General features: G+C 42.4%; 2 protein-coding genes across 2 annotated transcripts; both read left to right on the plus strand.

Annotated features, from left to right (window-relative positions):
• The first annotated feature begins 239 nt into the window (after positions 1 to 239).
• On the plus strand, positions 240 to 1,730 carry LOC118702136 (keratin-associated protein 5-5-like). Its single transcript, XM_036407795.2, has one exon. It carries the CDS (start codon positions 579 to 581, stop codon positions 933 to 935), a length of 357 nt encoding a protein of 118 aa, XP_036263688.1. The 5' UTR covers positions 240 to 578; the 3' UTR covers positions 936 to 1,730.
• Positions 1,731 to 6,606: 4,876 nt separating this feature from the next.
• Positions 6,607 to 11,640, plus strand: LOC123651106 (keratin-associated protein 9-1-like). Its single transcript, XM_045570784.1, is given in 2 exon segments — positions 6,607 to 6,760; positions 11,285 to 11,640. Coding segments are annotated over 2 exon segments (510 nt in total).
• Positions 11,641 to 18,087: the final 6,447 nt, after the last annotated feature.

Here is an 18,087-nt window from a genome sequence, read left to right on the forward strand (position 1 = left end):
CGTAATATATACAAACATGAATCATCAGGTCCCACTCCTAAAGTTAATGTTTTATGTCAATTTCTAGTAGGTGGCCACAGGCAAATAATGCTAGAGTTCTCGATCCAGATTCTGGGAGATCAGACTTAGGCACAAGCAGGGCTCCATTCATAGAGAACTCACTAGCTCCTGGCATCTCAGGACACTTCCCCCTATTAACAAGGCCAACGCTGTAAGGATGAGAAGAGACAACAGTTCTGACCTTCACCAAGCCAGCAGGAAAGACCACAGATCACATGATGTCACATGACTAGAGATGTTCCTGAGGATGATTCCTGTTTCATTTCTGGAAAGGGCTGTAAATTAGGATTCACAATTAAGGAAAAGATCAAACAGTTACTTACATAAGCCTCAAAACACTCGGGGAACAACTTCCTCCTCGACAATTCCAGAGTAATTACCAAAACAACAAAGAGGAAAGTCTTGCTTATTGGTCCCAACATTGGGGGTCCAGAGTATAAAAGCCCCCAAAGAGAAGACACCATCAGAATCTGAGAAACTCACCTCTGAACACAAACCCACCCTCCACACCTGCCACCATGTGCTGCTCCCCTTGCTGCCTGCCTTGCTGCTACAGGACCACCTGCAGAACCACCTGCTGGAGGCCCGCCTGCTGTGGGTCCAGCTGCTGTGGGTCCTGCTGCAGCCAGCCTTGCTGCTGTAGCACTCCCTGCTGCCAGCCTTGCTGCCGCCCTTGCTGTGTGAGCAGCTGCTGCCAGCCCTGCTGCTGTGGGTCCAGCTGTGGCGGGTCCTGCTGCTGCTCTCCCTGCTGCCAGCAGGTTTGCTGCTGCCCCGTGCATGTCTGCAGAACCTGCTACCACCCCACCTGCTGCTGCGTGCCCGGCTGCATAAGGTATGGCTGTGGATCCAGCTGCTGCCAACCTTGCTGTTGCTGAGAACCTTGCCAGACAGCCACCATCTGCACACATAACATCTGAGAACTGACTTGCCATTATGGAAACAAAATGGACCTTCTGGACTTTGTTGACAACCAGCATGTGGGACCATAATTTCTGTGACTCATCTGCCTGTTTAAAGAGTCAGCTGGATGGAGTGCAGAGGACCTCCCTCAGTTCTCTTGCTCCAAGGTATGTGGATCTTGCCCCAGCTTTGTGCATCCTCAATATGCAGTCATGATCTTGGCTTTGATTCTGAAGTCAGGACCAATGGCTCCCTCTAAACAACTTAGTCAAACAAATCTTCATATCTTATTTACAGGTTTCTGTAACTGAATAACCCTCATCATTGCAATTCCTTACAATGTAATCATGATTCTTGTATAAGACTTTCTTTCTTCAGGATCACATTGAATTGTCTTACTAGATGTGGGACTCTTCTCCATGTGTTTCTTAATAAAGTCTATACCATAAGCTATCCATATTGTGTGTATTTATTGTACAGCATTCCTGATTTGAATACTTACTGCATACTTTATGCATCATTCATTTTGAGCACAACAGCTCCCACAATTATTATCTACAATTTCAGAAAAAACAAACTCATTGCATAATATCACAAGCTAATAATAATGATCAGACTCAGTTCCAAAACTGGGTCTTCTGTTCCTGCTTAAGACATTGGCATTTATATGTCAAAGATATAGAGGTCAGAGCCTCTGGTTACTGCACCCTTGGCAAGCTGTGGTGTTGTCATTGCTCAGATAAGGTTGTCAGTAAGCCTACACACACCATGAGACACTCCAGTACATTCCCAGATTCCTGATGTACTTTTCCCTACTCTCTACTGGTACATCTGTATGGTAATGATCACTCACCAAATAGTAACTGCTTGCTACTCTACTCATATGAAAATTCCAAACTCACCAGATGATAGTTATAAAGTTACATGATATTACTTGACACACAAAAAAAATGCTTTCTTAGGCATAAAACCACCAATCGAGAAGAAACTAGAGGCATGATGGGATAGGAAGCCCCAATTCCCAAGCATGTTACAGGGTATTCACAGGAGAGGGTCACCTTTAATTTCACCCATTATTTCTAAATTCATGGATACTAACTTTCATAAATACATATAGTACTACATATATGTCACTGGACAAAATATATGCCACATTTAGAAGACAATATATCAATCCCCCAAGTTGTCATCTCTATGGTGGTATCCTTGCTGCACATCTAAACCATGCTCATTCTTTATCAGTCCAGCGATTTCTCTGTCAGTAGATCCATAGGGCAAGTAGATCCATGATTATATGCCTACTATTGATTTTGTTCATCATAAAGTGGGTCCATTGTTCCAAATTACTGCTATCCAGCATCCTACAACAATAGACTGTAAGTTCATGGGTAGCACTGCAGACAAAGAAGAAAATTCCACACACCAAACTCACAACCATCAAAAGAAAGAATCACTGTTTTCAATGTGGAAGTGGTACAAGTAGAACATTAGCTCTGTGTGGGTGATTACGTTCAAGGTGGATATTACAGATAAGGTTTCAACACCATTCTCTGCTTGTGACAAGAGCACATAGAGCAGAGGAGTTATGAGGAGAGGAAGTCCTTGCTGTTGGTCCACACAAAGCCTCCATCCCTTCCTCCATGGCTACTTTGCTCATGCTCCCTGTGCAAGAGTTGGTGTACCTGAGAAGGCCATAGGCTGAGTTGTATCAAACTCATAGTTGTCCAGTGTCCCATTAATGGTAGATACTCTCTGGGGGTTGGGCCCACGTACCATCCCCGTCTACATGATTCTTTTCCAAATGCCTATAGTCAGCCCAACTTTGGTCCTTCCAGGACTATGAGCAGTCAGTCAAGGCTTTCACCACTGGCAAATAGTCAATTAACATAGTTCCCTCGAGCCACTTTTTAAATCCACAATTACATACACATATAAATAATGCTCAAGGTACTCCTCACAGTTGTTTTAACTGGAAATATTTCCTCTGCGGACTGTCTTTGAAACTTCATTTCTTGCCATAAGAACTCCATTGGGCATAAATTCTACTATTTGGGTTACCAATTAATGAATTTTTAAGGTATTCTATGTCCATATATTATAATAATTTTATGTTTGGGGGGAATAAAATGAAATTGTGTTTAAAAAAAAAAAAAGTATCATCCTGTGTTCATTAGCCATGGACATCATTGCTACACCATGATCTTCTCCCTGATTTGGGAGAAGCCTTACCATTATTCCTGGTTTGGGATGTTCATAATTTGTAACATTGAGGTCAGTTGTACTAAGTCAGAGATAGAGAGATAAGCAAGACAGAAATAAATCTTAGATTATTAAGGGAAAAGAAAAGGAAAATTTACTATTCTCTACAAAAAGTAAGGGTGATGGATTTGTTTTTGTCATGTCTGTGGAAAATATAAGAACAATGATATCTCCAAGGAAGTATCTGCCAGCAGACTGGCTGCCCCATTAAAATAAAGTAAAATAGAGGAAGAAACACTTCCAAATTATTCCACGGGTGGTCATAATATGTAAGATGGTAGCTGAAAAATAAAAAATATACATTTGTAAAGGATGATCATACAGTACATATAGGAAACAATTCATGAGTTGGTATAAATAATACATTATATTTCCCCTAATGGTAAAGCTAGTGAGTGGCAGAGCAGGAATCTGAAACTCTTCCATTTGATTTAAACCTCATAACCAAAATTAATTGTACTTTCTTCCACAATAGAGAACTCATGGTTTAAGATAAAATCAGAGATAAACAGATGTACAATCTATAGAAAATGGATAATTGAAACTAGAAGCATCTCACAAAATCAGCACAGACGCAAGTAGTAAGAACAGAAATAAATGTCCATACATTTCAGGATCTTATTATATTCCACCCAACCAGAATCTAAGAACAACTAGAATATTAAGAGACACTACTCTTAACAATTTCTTCACAATAAGCATCTAATTGGCAATGTCAATTTCATGGTCCTTGAGAAAAATCGAGTTTCATAAAATTCATGTAATCAATAGGATATGCTGTCCTTCATCAGAAGTGCATCCCATGAGGTGGGGAAACACAGGGCAGAAATAGAGTGAAGGGAATGCGATGCTGCAGCAGGCCTATCAGGGGACAAGGTGTCTAATGAGAGAAGCAGCTACTCTGCAATGCTATCTGACTGTCTGGTCACAAGGATCCCAATGAACAAGAGATGCAGGAGGCCCAGGAGGGTGGACGCTCAGATAAGGAAGCTCTGTTATGGGCGACACTGTGGGTAGGAACTCACGTCACTGCAGGTATCAAGCATCAACTAAATAACCAGTTGGTAGATACTGGGATATTGTATCTTTGATTTGCACTCTCTGTGAGCGAATTCAATAGGGGTCCTTTCCATTACCGAGTCTGTCTAAAGTCCCTAAATTCTCTCTCTTGTCCAATCACTGTCACTGATTGCTTTCTGACATTGCTGTCATTCTCAGAAGTCCACAAGCATTCAAAAGCATCACACTGAAATAAATACATGTCACAGGGTGCCATGACATTTTTATGCATTCATCTGGGAGAACAAGAAGCTCTCTTCCAAAACTCTTTCAAGTCGATTTTCAGAATTGTGACAAATCTATGAGGGGCTGGATTGGAATCTTGCGGTCTCGGATATCTGATCTCAATCACATACAAGGATGAGTCACCACCTGAGGCCCAACAACTTTATTGATCCTCATAAACTAATACGTCAATTATTAGCCATAATTATAAATGTAATAACTGTAGTTTTTATACTTTATTTAGCCAGTTGTTTCTCACCACACAAATGCTTACCAGAGTAGTCAAATTATATTATAATAGGAGGATTAGTTTCTGAGCAAAGAATCAGAGGAAATAATTTAGAAGAACAAAATGTTTAGTGGCATCGCCTACATTCATGTCAAACACATGCTCTAGCCTCAGGAACTGGAAGGCTCAGGTGCAATGTCCCTCTCCTCTGTGTGGTGCAGCTGTGCACTGCCCACCTCTGCCCATGTGCCTCTCCTGACTCTGAACTTCCAGGGTTCACTGCCACATGCCCATTTGAGAAACCACATTCATTTGTATATGTTCTCAACCTGGGTAGTGAATAATCTACTTGTCTCGATATAATTCCTCCTATTTAAAGTGTCTGCATGAATTGGTTCTACTCCTGTCTGTATCTTTACATTCAGCTTTAGAAGGGAAATCCTATCCTGTGTGAATGATATAACTGTGCATGTAAAATGTTCAAAAAAATCTATCAATAAGCTATCCTCTATAATAAAAGACCAACATGCAAATCAATGGAACAGCAGAATGACTGGTAGCTATGACGTGCATTGGCCACCAGGGGGCAGACACTCAATGCAGGAGCTGTCCATTGTAGTCAGTGTGCTCCCACACTACTCAGCCAAAAGTGGGACTCACGGCTGGTGAATGCAGAGGTGGTGGGAGCTGCTCCCGCCTCCATGGCAGCATGGAACAGGTCTAAGCAGTCAGTTGGACATCTCCTGAGGGCTTCCAGAAGTGGGCAGTGCACAGTTGCACCACATTTAGAAGACAATATATCTATCCCCTAGGTTGTCATCTCTATGGTGGTATCTTTGCTGCACATCTAAAACACCAGGCTCATTTTTTGTCAGTCCAGCAATTTATCTCCCATGTGATGTATGGCAGGACAAGTAGATCCATAGGACAAGTATGATAGATCTATGCTTATATGCCTATTGAAGACCTTGTTCATCATAAAGTGGGCCCCTTGGTCCAAAATGTTGTTACCCAGCATCCTATGACAATAGACTATCTTTGTGGATAGCCCTGCAGACAAAGAAGATAATTCCACACACCAAACTCGCAACCATAGAAAGGAAGAATCGCTGTGTTTTCAATGTGGAAGTGGTACAAGTAGAACAATGGCTCTGTGTGGGTGATTTACTTTCAAGATGGATATGGAAGTTTACTTTCATATTTACTTTCAAGATGGAAGTGGTACAAGTAGAACAATGGCTCTGTGTGAGTGATTTACTTTCAAGATGGATATTATAGATAAAGTTTCAAAACCATTCTTGCTTATGACAACAGCACATCAATCTAAATATGACCAAAGGAACAACACTGAGAAGAGACCACTTCTTCAATCCTATCCTGTGTGAATGATATAACTGTGTATGTAAAATGTTCAAAAAATCTATCAATAAGCTATCCTATATAATAAAAGGCTAACATGCAAATCAATGGAACAGCAGAATGACTGGTAGCTATGACGTGGGCAGTGCACAGTTGCATCACATTTAGAAGACAAACCAGCAGGAAGTAATATATGACCAGATGATGTCACATGACCAGAAATGTTGCTGGGGATGATTCCTGATTGTCCCATTTCTGGAAAAGATTCTTAAGCAGTATTCCCAATTAAGGAGAAGATAAAATGGTAATTGACAGAACCCTCAAATGCAAGGGGAATAACTTCCTCTTTGACAACTTCCATGTGACTATAAACACAGAAACAACAATGAGGAAAGACCTGCTTATTGGTCCCAACATTGGGGGGTTCCAGAGTATAAAAGCCCCCAAAGAAAAGTCACCATCAGAATCTGAGAAACTCACCTCTGAACACAAACCCACCCTCCTCACCTGCCACCATGTGCTGCTCCCCTTGCTGCCAGCCTTGCTGCCGTCCTTGCTGTGTGAGCAGCTGCTGCCAGCCTTGCTGCCGTCCTTGCTGTGTGAGCAGCTGCTGCCAGCCTTGCTGCCGCCCTTGCTGTGTGTCCAGCTGCTGCCAGCCCTGCTGCTGTGGGTCCAGCTGTGGTGGGTCCTGCTGCTGCTCTCCCTGCTGCCAGCAGGTTTGCTGCTGCCCCGTGCATGTCTGCAGAACCTGCTACCACCCCACCTGCTGCTGCGTGCCAGGCTGCATAAGGTATGGCTGTGGATCCAGCTGCTGCCAACCTTGCTGCTGCTGAGCACCTTGCCAGACAGCCACCATCTGCACCCATAACATCTGGGAACTGACTTGCCATTATGGAGACAAATTGTCTTCCTTAATTTGCTGACACCAGCATGCGGGACCATAATTTCTGTGACTCATCTGCTTGGTTACAAGTTTGAGTCAGCTTGGTGGAGGTCACAGGTCTTGGACCTTCCTCCTGTGCATGTGGATCATGTACCAGTTTTGCGCATCCTCGATGTGAAAATGACCTTGATTTTGAAGTAGGATTACCTAGTTCCTCTAAGTAACTTAGGAAATCAAATTCTCATAACTTTTTTCATAGGTTTCTGTAATTAACCAATAATCTTCAAAATCACATATTCTTTTTCATTGTACTCATGGTTTTTGTATCATTTTGAGTTGTCTTTATAGAATCAGGAATCTTACCTATGTGTTTCTTAATAAATTATATATCATAACTAATTCATATTGTGTGAGATTTATTGTACAGAATTCCTCACATAAGGATTTAAATACACCTTGCATACTACATACATTATCCATTCTGAGCATCAGAATAGCACCTCCCACCATTATCATCTCCAAGATTCAGGAAAACAACACACAAACAGTTCATTTTTGCAATGCCCCAAGCTAATGATGAACAGACTCAGATCCAGGACTGGGCCTCCTGTTCCTGCTCACAGGCACTTACATCTACATCTCAAAGATGTAGGTCTGAGCCCCCGTTACATCTGTTTGGCCTGCTGTGGTTGCTGTCCTTGCTTATTTATGAATGCCACTGAGCCCGAACCCACCACGAGTCACTCCAGTGAAATCCTGTGTTCCAGATGTATTTCTCTGTGCTCTCTTACCTTCAAGATAATGATCCCTCCCCAAATAGTAACTGCTCTCTAGAATCCACAATGGCCAGATGATAGTTGTGTCTCCTGACACAAAAAGGTGTCTTTCAGAGAAGTAAGACCTTCAACCCAGGAGAGCCTAATGGCACTGTGAGACAAGAAGCACAGATTCCCAAGCGTCTCACTAGGAGTTAATTTGAGAAGGTTCACTCCCACCCATCATTTTCTGAACCTACATATTCTACTTTTTAATGGATGTATGTGGTCCTACATATATATCAAACCATATAATGGCATTGGATTGAGGTACATTCCATATCCAAAACACAATATAGCAGGATGTCACCTCTAAGATGGTGGCTTTGCTGCACATCTAAAAGACCATTTTAATTTCTCGTCAAGCCTGCAATTTTTCTGTCATGTGATGTATAGTAGGACAAGTAGATCCCATGGCCTATTGTTGACCTTGTTCATCATAAGAGTGGATCCCTTGGTCCAAAGTGATGCTATCCTATGACTTATATACTGTAAGCTGTATATAAGCTTTCAGTATATAGTACTGCACTGCAGGGGCAGCACTGAAGGCAGGAAAGGCAATTCTATGCACCACACATGCCATTAGAATAAGAAAGAGCCGGGACCGGTTTGGCTCAATGGATAGAGCGTCGGCTTGGGGACTGAAAGGTCCCGGGTTCGATTCCGGTCAAGGGCATGTACCTTGGTTGCGGGCATATCCCCGGTAGGGGGTGTGCAAGAAGCAGCTGATCGATGACTCTCTCTCATCGATGTTTCTAACTCTCTATCTCTCCCTTCCTCTCTGTACAAAATCAATAAAATATATTAAAAAAAAAAAAAAAAAAAAAAAGAATAAGAAAGAACTGCTATAGTCTTTTCACTGTGGAAGTGGTCTGATATAGAAAACTAGCCTTCAGGTGGGGTGGTTAGCTTCATGGCTGATATTTGTCCATAGGGCTCAATACCATTCTCTGCTTATGATGACAGCCTATATAGCAGAGGTAGCAGAGGTGAGATGGAGCCGTGCTATTGGTCCACACCTGCCCCTATTCCTGCCACCATAGCTACTTTGAAATTCCATCATGGCTTGTGTGCCTGAAAGTAACCCATGGGATATTCCTGTGAACTGTTTAAAAGATAACACTTTCCCCTCACCCCCGCCCTACTCCCCAATAGTGCTGCGGGTTAATCCTGTGGGTCATAAAAGTGCTTTGGAAACCCAATACAGGGAGTCACATCAGATGCAAATTCAGTCACAGGAAGTGGGGAGGATATTGCCATATTAAGGATTGACTTGTTTGAGGGAGGTGGAGGAAATGGTATAAGAACCGAAGGATAAAAGTTTGGGATGCAATCAGAGCATATGTCCTAAACACAATATAAGCAGATAAAATTCAGTGCCGTATACATATGATCATAACCACATTGAATTGTTGACAGGAATACAAGGTTGGTTTAACATTTAAACATGAATCAATTTTTAAAAACCATATTTACTGAAAAAAGGGGAGACTAATCATATGATTATCTCAATAGATAAAGAAAGAGCATCTTATAAGTTTAAATACACATTTCAAATATAGAATGCCTTAGCAAATAGGAATAATAATTTAAAAAAACACACTTGCTCCCCTGATGGAAAGAATCTACAGAAAAGACAGAAAGCTTACTATTTAATTATGAAATATGGAGAGCTGTCCTATTCTACAGACAATACACAAAGGAATCCACTTCACCATTTCATTCAATATTAAAGGGAGGGTCTAGCCATGGAATGAAGAAGGAAACAATTTACAAGATAAAAAGGCTGCTAATGAATAAAACCACCATTTTCTGTGGATATGGCAGTATATGCAAAATTTCCAACAAAAAAATTTATTAGTAAACTATTAAAAATAACGAGGGAATTTGGTTCCAAGATAAATTCATATACAAATAAATGTTTTTCTGTATGTCAGAAGCAGTTACAAATAAAATTTTATATTATACCATAAATAAGATCATAAAAATAAAATATCTAGGAAAAATCTAATGAAAGATAGCCAAGACTCCTACAGAGGACAGAATAGTTTGACCAAGCAAGTCTATGAGAAATCTGCTGCGAGGTGTATATATAATATATTCAAAGAGACATTTATATATGTTTGCCAAAAGACCTAAACAAACAAAAATAATTCATAGAGGCACTATTTTTAAGAGTCCCAAACTGCAAAAAAACTACATATTTCTCAAGTGGAGAGTCAACAAATAAATTATGTCACATTCATCCAGTGGAAGATTATACACCAACAATAATAAATGAACTACAAATATTTACATTATTGAATGTCACAATCATCATGTAAAGAAGAGCCAGTCCTATAATATTTTATTTATATAAAGATCTAAACCAGTGAAATCAAGCTATAGTGTGACAAGTCAAGAGAGTGATTAGCAAGCATTAGAGATGCATAAGGGGGTATGATTTGGAGTGAGTAAGGTTCATTTATATTTCTTGACCTGATAGTATTACCATGGGTCTGGTCATTTTGTAATAATCAGTCAAATTGGAAATTAATCATTTGCATACTTTTAAAATGAATAGTATACCTAAAAAAAGTTTAAACATATTAGACATCAAAGATAAATCAGGTAACATCTCAACTAATCTAATTCCTTCATAAACTGAGAGGCAAGGAGAGAGAAAGATTATTATAAGAAAACGAGAAAAAAAGAAAACACGGTAATTGTGACAAGATTAGGACTGGAGTAACCAACACATCCTGGTTTGCCCAGAATGCCCAGTCACACCTCTGGGGAGTCTCGCATCCTGGGAAACCTGTTAGTCCAGGGCAATCAGGACCATTAGTCACCAAGGAAGTGAAACGATTGATGCTCTCTCAGCCCCAGCTTCTGTTTCAACCCACCTGCTTTGGTTCTGCTGTGCATATGGAGGAGATTATGCCAAACATCCTCTACACAAGCATCTGTGACCCAACCTGGATGCACAGGTGGGGTGGTTGCTCCAGAAAGATTCATGACACAGTCTTAAATGAAGCTTTGGTGGGCAAACACTTGGACTCAGGCATAATGTCAATTTATACCATGAACATATTAGCATCATGTCCCTTACACAGGGATACTTCCAGATGTAAGTACAGCCAAATACCCAATACTCATGTACTGACCCGCATGAAGCCATGAGGGTTGCTATCATATGACCACAATATGACCAAAGAAAGAACCATCCTGATGATGGGACCACCTTCCTTTTATCCTTTTATCTGTGAGTTATTCTCAATTAGGAAATACATTAAATACCTATTTTCTAAATATTCATATCACATAGGGAACAGCTTCCTCCTTGACAATTTCTCTGTGGTTAACAAATGACAAACAAAAATAAGGGAAGTCTTACTGATTGGTCCCAACATTGTGGGCCCAGTGTATAAAAACCCTAGAACGGAAGAAGTCCTCAGAATCTGAGAAACTCACCTCTGAACACAAACTCACCTTCTACACTTGACACCATGTGCTGCTCCCCTTGCTGCCAGTCCAGCTGCTGTGGATCCAGCTGTTGCCGGCCCAGCTGTTGCTGCCGCCCCTGCTGTGTGTCCAGCTGCTGCCAGCCTTGCTGCCGCCCATGCTGTGTGTCCAGCTGCTGCCGCCCATGCTGTGGGTCTAGCTGCTGCTGCCGCCCATGCTGTGGGTCCAGCTGCTGCCAGCCTTGCTGCTGCCCAACCTGGTGTCAGTCCACTTGCTGTAGAACCACCTGTTGCCGGCCCAGCTGCTGCTACCGCCCCTGCTGTGTGTCCAGCTGCTGCCAGCCATGCTGCCAGCCTTGCTGCCGCCCCTGCTGTGGGTCTAGCTGTTGTTAACCTTCCTGCTGTTGAACACCTCAACACAGAACTACCATCTTCATACACCATCTGTTAACTGATTCAATATTTGGGAAACAAATTCACTTCCTAGGCTTGGCTGGCCACCCGCATGCTCTCCCTTGATTTCTGTGACTCATGTGCCTGATACAAGCTTCTGAATCAGCTGGATGGAGAGCAGAGGACGTCCCCAATCAGCTTCCTCCCGTGTGGGTGCAATATGGGTCAGCTTCCTGCATCCTCGATACGGAGCTCTGGTCTCTGCTATGGCTCTGTACTCAAGGTCTTCACCCTCTCCCTTTGTGTGACTTAGAAAAACACATTTTGTAACAGTTACACGGGTTTTCTGCAATTGCTGAAAATCTCAATCCTGTTTTCTTTTCTTCTGCTCTCCTGGTTCCTGTAATCCTGTTTTCTTCTTTCATGCTCACTCTGAGTTGGCTCCTTAAATATGGGAATTGTACCTCTATTTCTTAATAAATTCTGTTCATTCCACATTGTGTTTGGTTTTATTATAAATCTTTATGTGAGGATTTACACACATGTTGCACATCATATGCATTAACCATTCTGAACTTCATATAGTCCCCCAAAACAATTATCTCCATTCTTCATATGAGAACGTTTCACAGGGTCATGTTAGACAGCTGACCTGGACAGCCTCAGACCAAAAACTGTATCTTTTGCTTTACTGCTCAATGGTGCTTATCTTAAGACAAGTCAGAAAAATGCCTGGCCTGAGCACCAGCAAGATGCTAATTTGAGTGTCTCTGACAGTGGAGATGATATTCTCCTGTATGTACAGGCATATAACACCTATTTTCAAAGTTCTCCCCAAATCAGTGTCCACACCTCCACTATATCGAGGGCAGCAAGGCCTGTAGTTTACAGCTCCCCTGCGTGCAGGATCCTTTCCTGTCTCAGGTGCCGTCCAGCCTGTCACGCTTTCATGGGCATCCAATGTTCGGGAGTATCCAGTGTGTCCTCATGAGGGAGAGGCTCATCTAAGAGACTTGTTCTTTGCTTTCACATAGTAAATCAAAATGTTGGCTGTCCTCCTTCCTCTGAGTTACCTATAGACTAGAATAAAAGGGAATTAAGTCATTTCCTGCAGAACATTTTACATTCCCCAACTTTAAGGCAATTTGCCATTCTGATCAGAATATTAGATCTAACTCCTTTGGCTCAGTGGATAGAACATCAGCCTGTGGACTGAAAGGTCCCAGGTTTGATTCTGGCCAAGGGCATGTACTTAGTTTGCAGGCCCATCCCCAGTATGAGGTGTGAAAGAGGCAGCTGATCGATGTTTTACTCTCATCAATGTTTCTAACTCTCCATCTCTCTCCCTTCCTCTCTGTAAAAATCAATAATATATATATATTTTTTTTAAAAGAATATTACTAAGAGAATTCATTGAGAAAAAAAAGTCAGGAACTGAGACATAAGCAATGGGCAATTATGACTTTGAGGAATCCATAAAACCTGACCCTCCTACAGAAATAGAGCCATCTCCAGTGAATTGTGAGTCAACTCTGAAACATTTGTGAGACATAAAAGCTTTCGTCCAGGGAAGTGATATAATTTGAAAAAAAAGAAAAGTCCAGGAGCCTGGTAGTCATGCTGGACAGAGGCTGCTCTTTGGTCCTGCACTAACAATGCTGCCTGAACATTCAATGAACTAAGGCTTGAGACTGGTTCTGAGAGATTTAGAAGAGTTTGGAACCTGGATCACCTCCTTGGGAGCCGTAGTGGTGCCTCTGATGAGCTCACCAAGCTGGTGTCCAGGACTCGTGCTCGCTTTTGAGATTGTGTGTCTGGGATGCTCAGCAAAAACTGCTAAGACCAAACCGACTGACCGCTGGTCCTTGGTGGGTGTTTGGGTGATTAAAATGAGAAACTAACATGTTCTGGGTGACTAACTGATGGCTAGGTATGCACTCAGTGCTTTTTCTACATATCTTTAATTGCTGCAGAAAAGTTCAAGGCAGGTATAAAAGTTCCCATTATACAGATGAGGATAATGAGACAGAGGAGGAAAAGAAATGTCACAATTTGGTTTCTCCAATAAATTAATCTAAATAAATGATTCAAGTACATGTAGTTGATTTGGTAAGTGTAGGCCTCACTGGTGGAGTATGGACTTGATACAGGAATGGGGCATAATGAAGCCAGTACCATGTGGCCAACTGTATCTTATGTCTAAGAGGAAATATCAGAAACGATGCAAGCACACACTTTAGGATTATCCAACTGAGTCATTCAGGAGCCGCCTCCATATAACCCTCTCCAGAAGCAGTGGTTGTGACACACACTGGCAGCATGACTTCTGTGGTTTCAAGCAAATAGCCCCGAGGCTCAGAGATGCAGGTCTACTGGCAGAAATTGGCCTGAATACACTAAGATCCAAGATAGGTGGGTGGGGAATGCAAAACCTCATCTATAAACTATGATTTTCCCCATTGCATCCAATTTGGCTTATTCAGTGTAAACTCACACTTTCTTTTTTTTTTAAATATATTTTATTGATTTTTTACAGAGAGGAAGAGAGAGGGATAGAGAATTAGAAACATTGCTGAGAGAGAGTCATCAATAAGCTGCCTCTTGCACACCCCCTACTAGGGATGTGCCTGCAACCAAGGTACATGCCCTTGACCGGAATGGAACCCGGGACCTTTCAGTCCACAGGCCGACGCTCTACCCACTGAGCCAAACCAGTTTCAGCTAAACTCACACTTTCTAAGAAGAAGAGGACAGAGTAAGAAGAAGTAGTGCTGGTGAAGGAGATATAGAAGGTGGAAAAGATGAGGGGTAGAAACATGTGAGGGAAAGATGGAGAAGAAGATAATAGAGGAGACAAAGGAAGCCAAGGAGAACAGGAAGGACTTAGGAGGTAGAGAAGGAGGAAAATGGAGAGAGAACAAAGAAAAAAGAGGAAGGAAAAAGGGATCTAAGAAAATGAGAAAGAAAAAGAAAACACAGTAATTGTATGTAGTAACTAAGGGGAGGTCAATGCATGCGATGGTTAACAAGGTTTAATTCATTCTGCTTTGCCCTAATTGCCCAGTCACACCTCTGGGGAGCCCCTATCCTGAGAAACAAGTTAGTCCCCGGCAATCAGGACTATTGGTCACTCAGGAAGTGAAATGACTGATGCTTTCTCAGCCCCAGCTTCTGTTTCCTCCCACCTGCTTTGGTTCTGCTGTGCATATGGAGGAGATTATGCCAAACATCCTCTACCCAAGTGTCTGTAACCCAACCTGGATACACAGGTGGGGTGGTTGCTCCAGAGAGATTCCTGTCACAGTCCTGAATCAGGCTTTGGTGGGCAAACAGACATTGACTCAGGCATGATGTCAATTTAAACCGTGAACATACCAGCATCATGTCTTTTAAACAGGGATACTTCCAAAACTAAGTACAGTTGAATACACAAAACACATGTACTGACCCTCATGAGGCCATGAGAGACTCTATCATATGACCACAATATGACCAAAGCAGGAACCATCCTGATGATGGGACCACCTTCCTGTTATCTGAAAACATTTCTATGACTTATTCTCAATTAAGGAACACATTAAACACTTACTTTTTTAACATTCATATCAGATAGCAAACAAATTCATCTTAGGCAATTTCCCTGTGATTAACAAAAGAACATAAACAAAAATAAGGAAAGTCTTACTGATTGGTCCCAACATTGGGGGCCCAGTGTATAAAAACCCTAGAACGGAAGAAGTCCTCAGAATCTGAGAAACTCACCTCTGAACACAAACTCACCTTCTATACCTGACACCATGTGCTGCTCCCCTTGCTGCCAGTCCAGCTGCTGTGGATCCAGCTGTTGCCGGCCCAGCTGCTGCTGCCGCCCATGCTGTGTGTCCAGCTGCTGCCAGCCATGCTGCCGCCCATGCTGTGGGTCCAGCTGCTGCCAGCCTTGCTGCCGCCCCTGCTGTGGGTCTAGCTGCTGCTGCCGCCCATGCTGTGTGTCCAGCTGCTGCCAGCCTTGCTGCCGCCCCTGCTGTGGGTCTAGCTGCTGCTGCCGCCCATGTTGTGTGTCTAGCTGCTGCCAGCCTTGCTGCCGCCCCTGCTGTGGGTCTAGCTGTTGTTAACCTTCCTGCTGTTGAACACCTCGACACAGAACTATCATCTTCATACACCATCTGTTAACTGATTCAATATTTGGGAAACAAATTCACTTCCTAGGCTTGGCTGGCCACCCGCATGCTCTCCCTTGATTTCTGTGACTCATGTGCCTGATACAAGCTTCTGAATCAGCTGGATGGAGAGCAGAGGACGTTCCCAATCAGCTTCTTCCCATGCGGGTGCAATATGGGTCAGCTTCCTGCATCCTCGATACGGAGCTCTGGTCTCTGCTTTGACTCTGTAGCCAAGGTCTTCACCCTCTCCCTCTGTGTGACTTAGAAAAACACATTTTGTAACGGTTACACGGGTTTTCTGCAACTGCTGAAAATCTTTCAATCCTGCTTTCTTTTCCTCTGCTCTCCTGGTTCCTGTAATCCTGCTTTCTTCTTTCATGCTCACTCTGAGTTGGCTCCCTAGATATGGGAGTTGTACCTGTATTTCTTAATAAATTCTGTTCATTCCACATTGTGTTTGGTTTTATTATAAATACTGATATAAGCATTTACATACACATTGCACATCATATGCATAAACCATTCTGAGCTTCATGTAGTCCCCCAAAACAATTATCTCCATTCTTCATATGAGAACGTTTCACAGGGTCATGTTAGACAGCTGACCTGGACAGCCTCAGACCCAAGACTGTGTCTTTTGCTTTACTGCTCAATGGTGCTTATCTTAAGACAAGTCAGAAAAAGGCCTGGCGTGAGCACCAGCCAGATGCTAATTTGAGTGTCTCTGACAGTGGAGATGATATTCTCCTGTATGTACAGGCATATAACACCTATTTTCAAAGTTTTCCCCAAATCAGTGTCCACACCTCCACTACATCGAGGGCAGCAAGGCCTGTAGTTTACAGCTCCCCTGCGTGCAGGATCCTTTCCAGTCTCAGGTGCCGTCCAGCCTGTCACGCTTTCATGGGGATCCAATGTTCGGGAGTATCCAGTGTGTCCTCATGAGGGAGAGGCTCATCTAAGAGACTTGTTCTTTGCTTTCACATAAGTCAAAATGTTGGCTGTCCTTCATCCCCTGAGTTACCTATAGACTAGAATAAAAGGGAATTAAGTCATTTCCTGCAGAACATTTTACATTCCCCAACTTTAAGGCAATTTGTCATTCTGATCAGAATATTACCAAGAGAAGTTAGTTGATACCTGAGAAATAAGCAATGGGCAGGTAGGACTTTGAGGAATTCATAATTCTTGAACCTTCTAATGAAACAGAACCATCTCCTGTGGATTGTGAGTGAAGTCGGTAGCACTTGAGAGAAATAAAAACCTGTGTTCCAGGGGAAGTGACATAATGTGAGAAAGAAAATTCGAGGAGCCTGAGAACTCCTAATAGTCATGCTGGACAGAGGCTGCTCTTTGATCCTGCACTAACAGTGCTGCCTGAACATTCAATGAGCTAAGGCTCGAGACTGGTTCTGAGAAAATTAAAAGCGTTTGGAACCCAGATCACCTCCTTGGGAGCAGTAGTGGTACCTCTGATGAGCTCACTAAGCTGGTATCCAGGACTCGTGCTCGCTTTTGAGACTGTGTGTCTGGGATGCTCAGAAGAGATTGCCAAACTGACTGACTGCTGGTCTTTGGTGGGTGTTTGGGTGATTAAAATGAGAAACTATTATAACATGTTCTGGGTGACTTACTATTTGCGGGGTATGCACTTAGTGCTTTATCTGCATATCTTTAATTTCTGCAGAAATTTTCAAGACAATTATAAATATCCCCATTGTACAGATGAGGATATTGAGACTGAGGAGGAAAAGGAATGTCACAGTTTGGTTTCTCCAAGAAATTAATCTAAATAAATGATTCAAGTGCATTTAGTTGATTTGGTAAATGCAGGTCTCACTGGTTTGGAGTGTAGATGTGATACAGGAATGGGGCACAGGAAGCCAGTACCATGTGGCCAACTGTAGCTTATGTCTAAGAGGAAATATCAGAAATGTTGGAAGCACACACTTTAGGATTATCCAACTGAGTCATTTGGGAGCCGCCTCCTTATAACCCTCTCCAATCCAAGATACTTTGGTGGGGAATGCAAAACCTCATCTATAATCTATGATTTTCCCCATTGCCTCCAACATTGGGTTATTCAGTGTAAACTCACCCTTTCTAAGAAGAAGAGGTAGGGATGGTGAAGAAGGGGATGGAGAAGGTAGAGTAGGTTGAGGGGAAGAATGAGCGATGGGAGAAGAAGAAGAAGAAAGATGAGGGGGGAGAGAGGAAAGAAATGCATAAGAAAGAGGAAAAGGAGGATGTAGAGAAGGAGGAAGAGAAAGAGAGAAGAAGAAAGAAAAAGGAAGGGAGGTAG

The sequence above is a fragment of the Pipistrellus kuhlii genome, unplaced genomic scaffold (assembly GCF_014108245.1).
Source record: "Pipistrellus kuhlii isolate mPipKuh1 unplaced genomic scaffold, mPipKuh1.p scaffold_m20_p_37, whole genome shotgun sequence".
Classification (NCBI taxonomy): Eukaryota; Metazoa; Chordata; class Mammalia; order Chiroptera; family Vespertilionidae; genus Pipistrellus; species Pipistrellus kuhlii.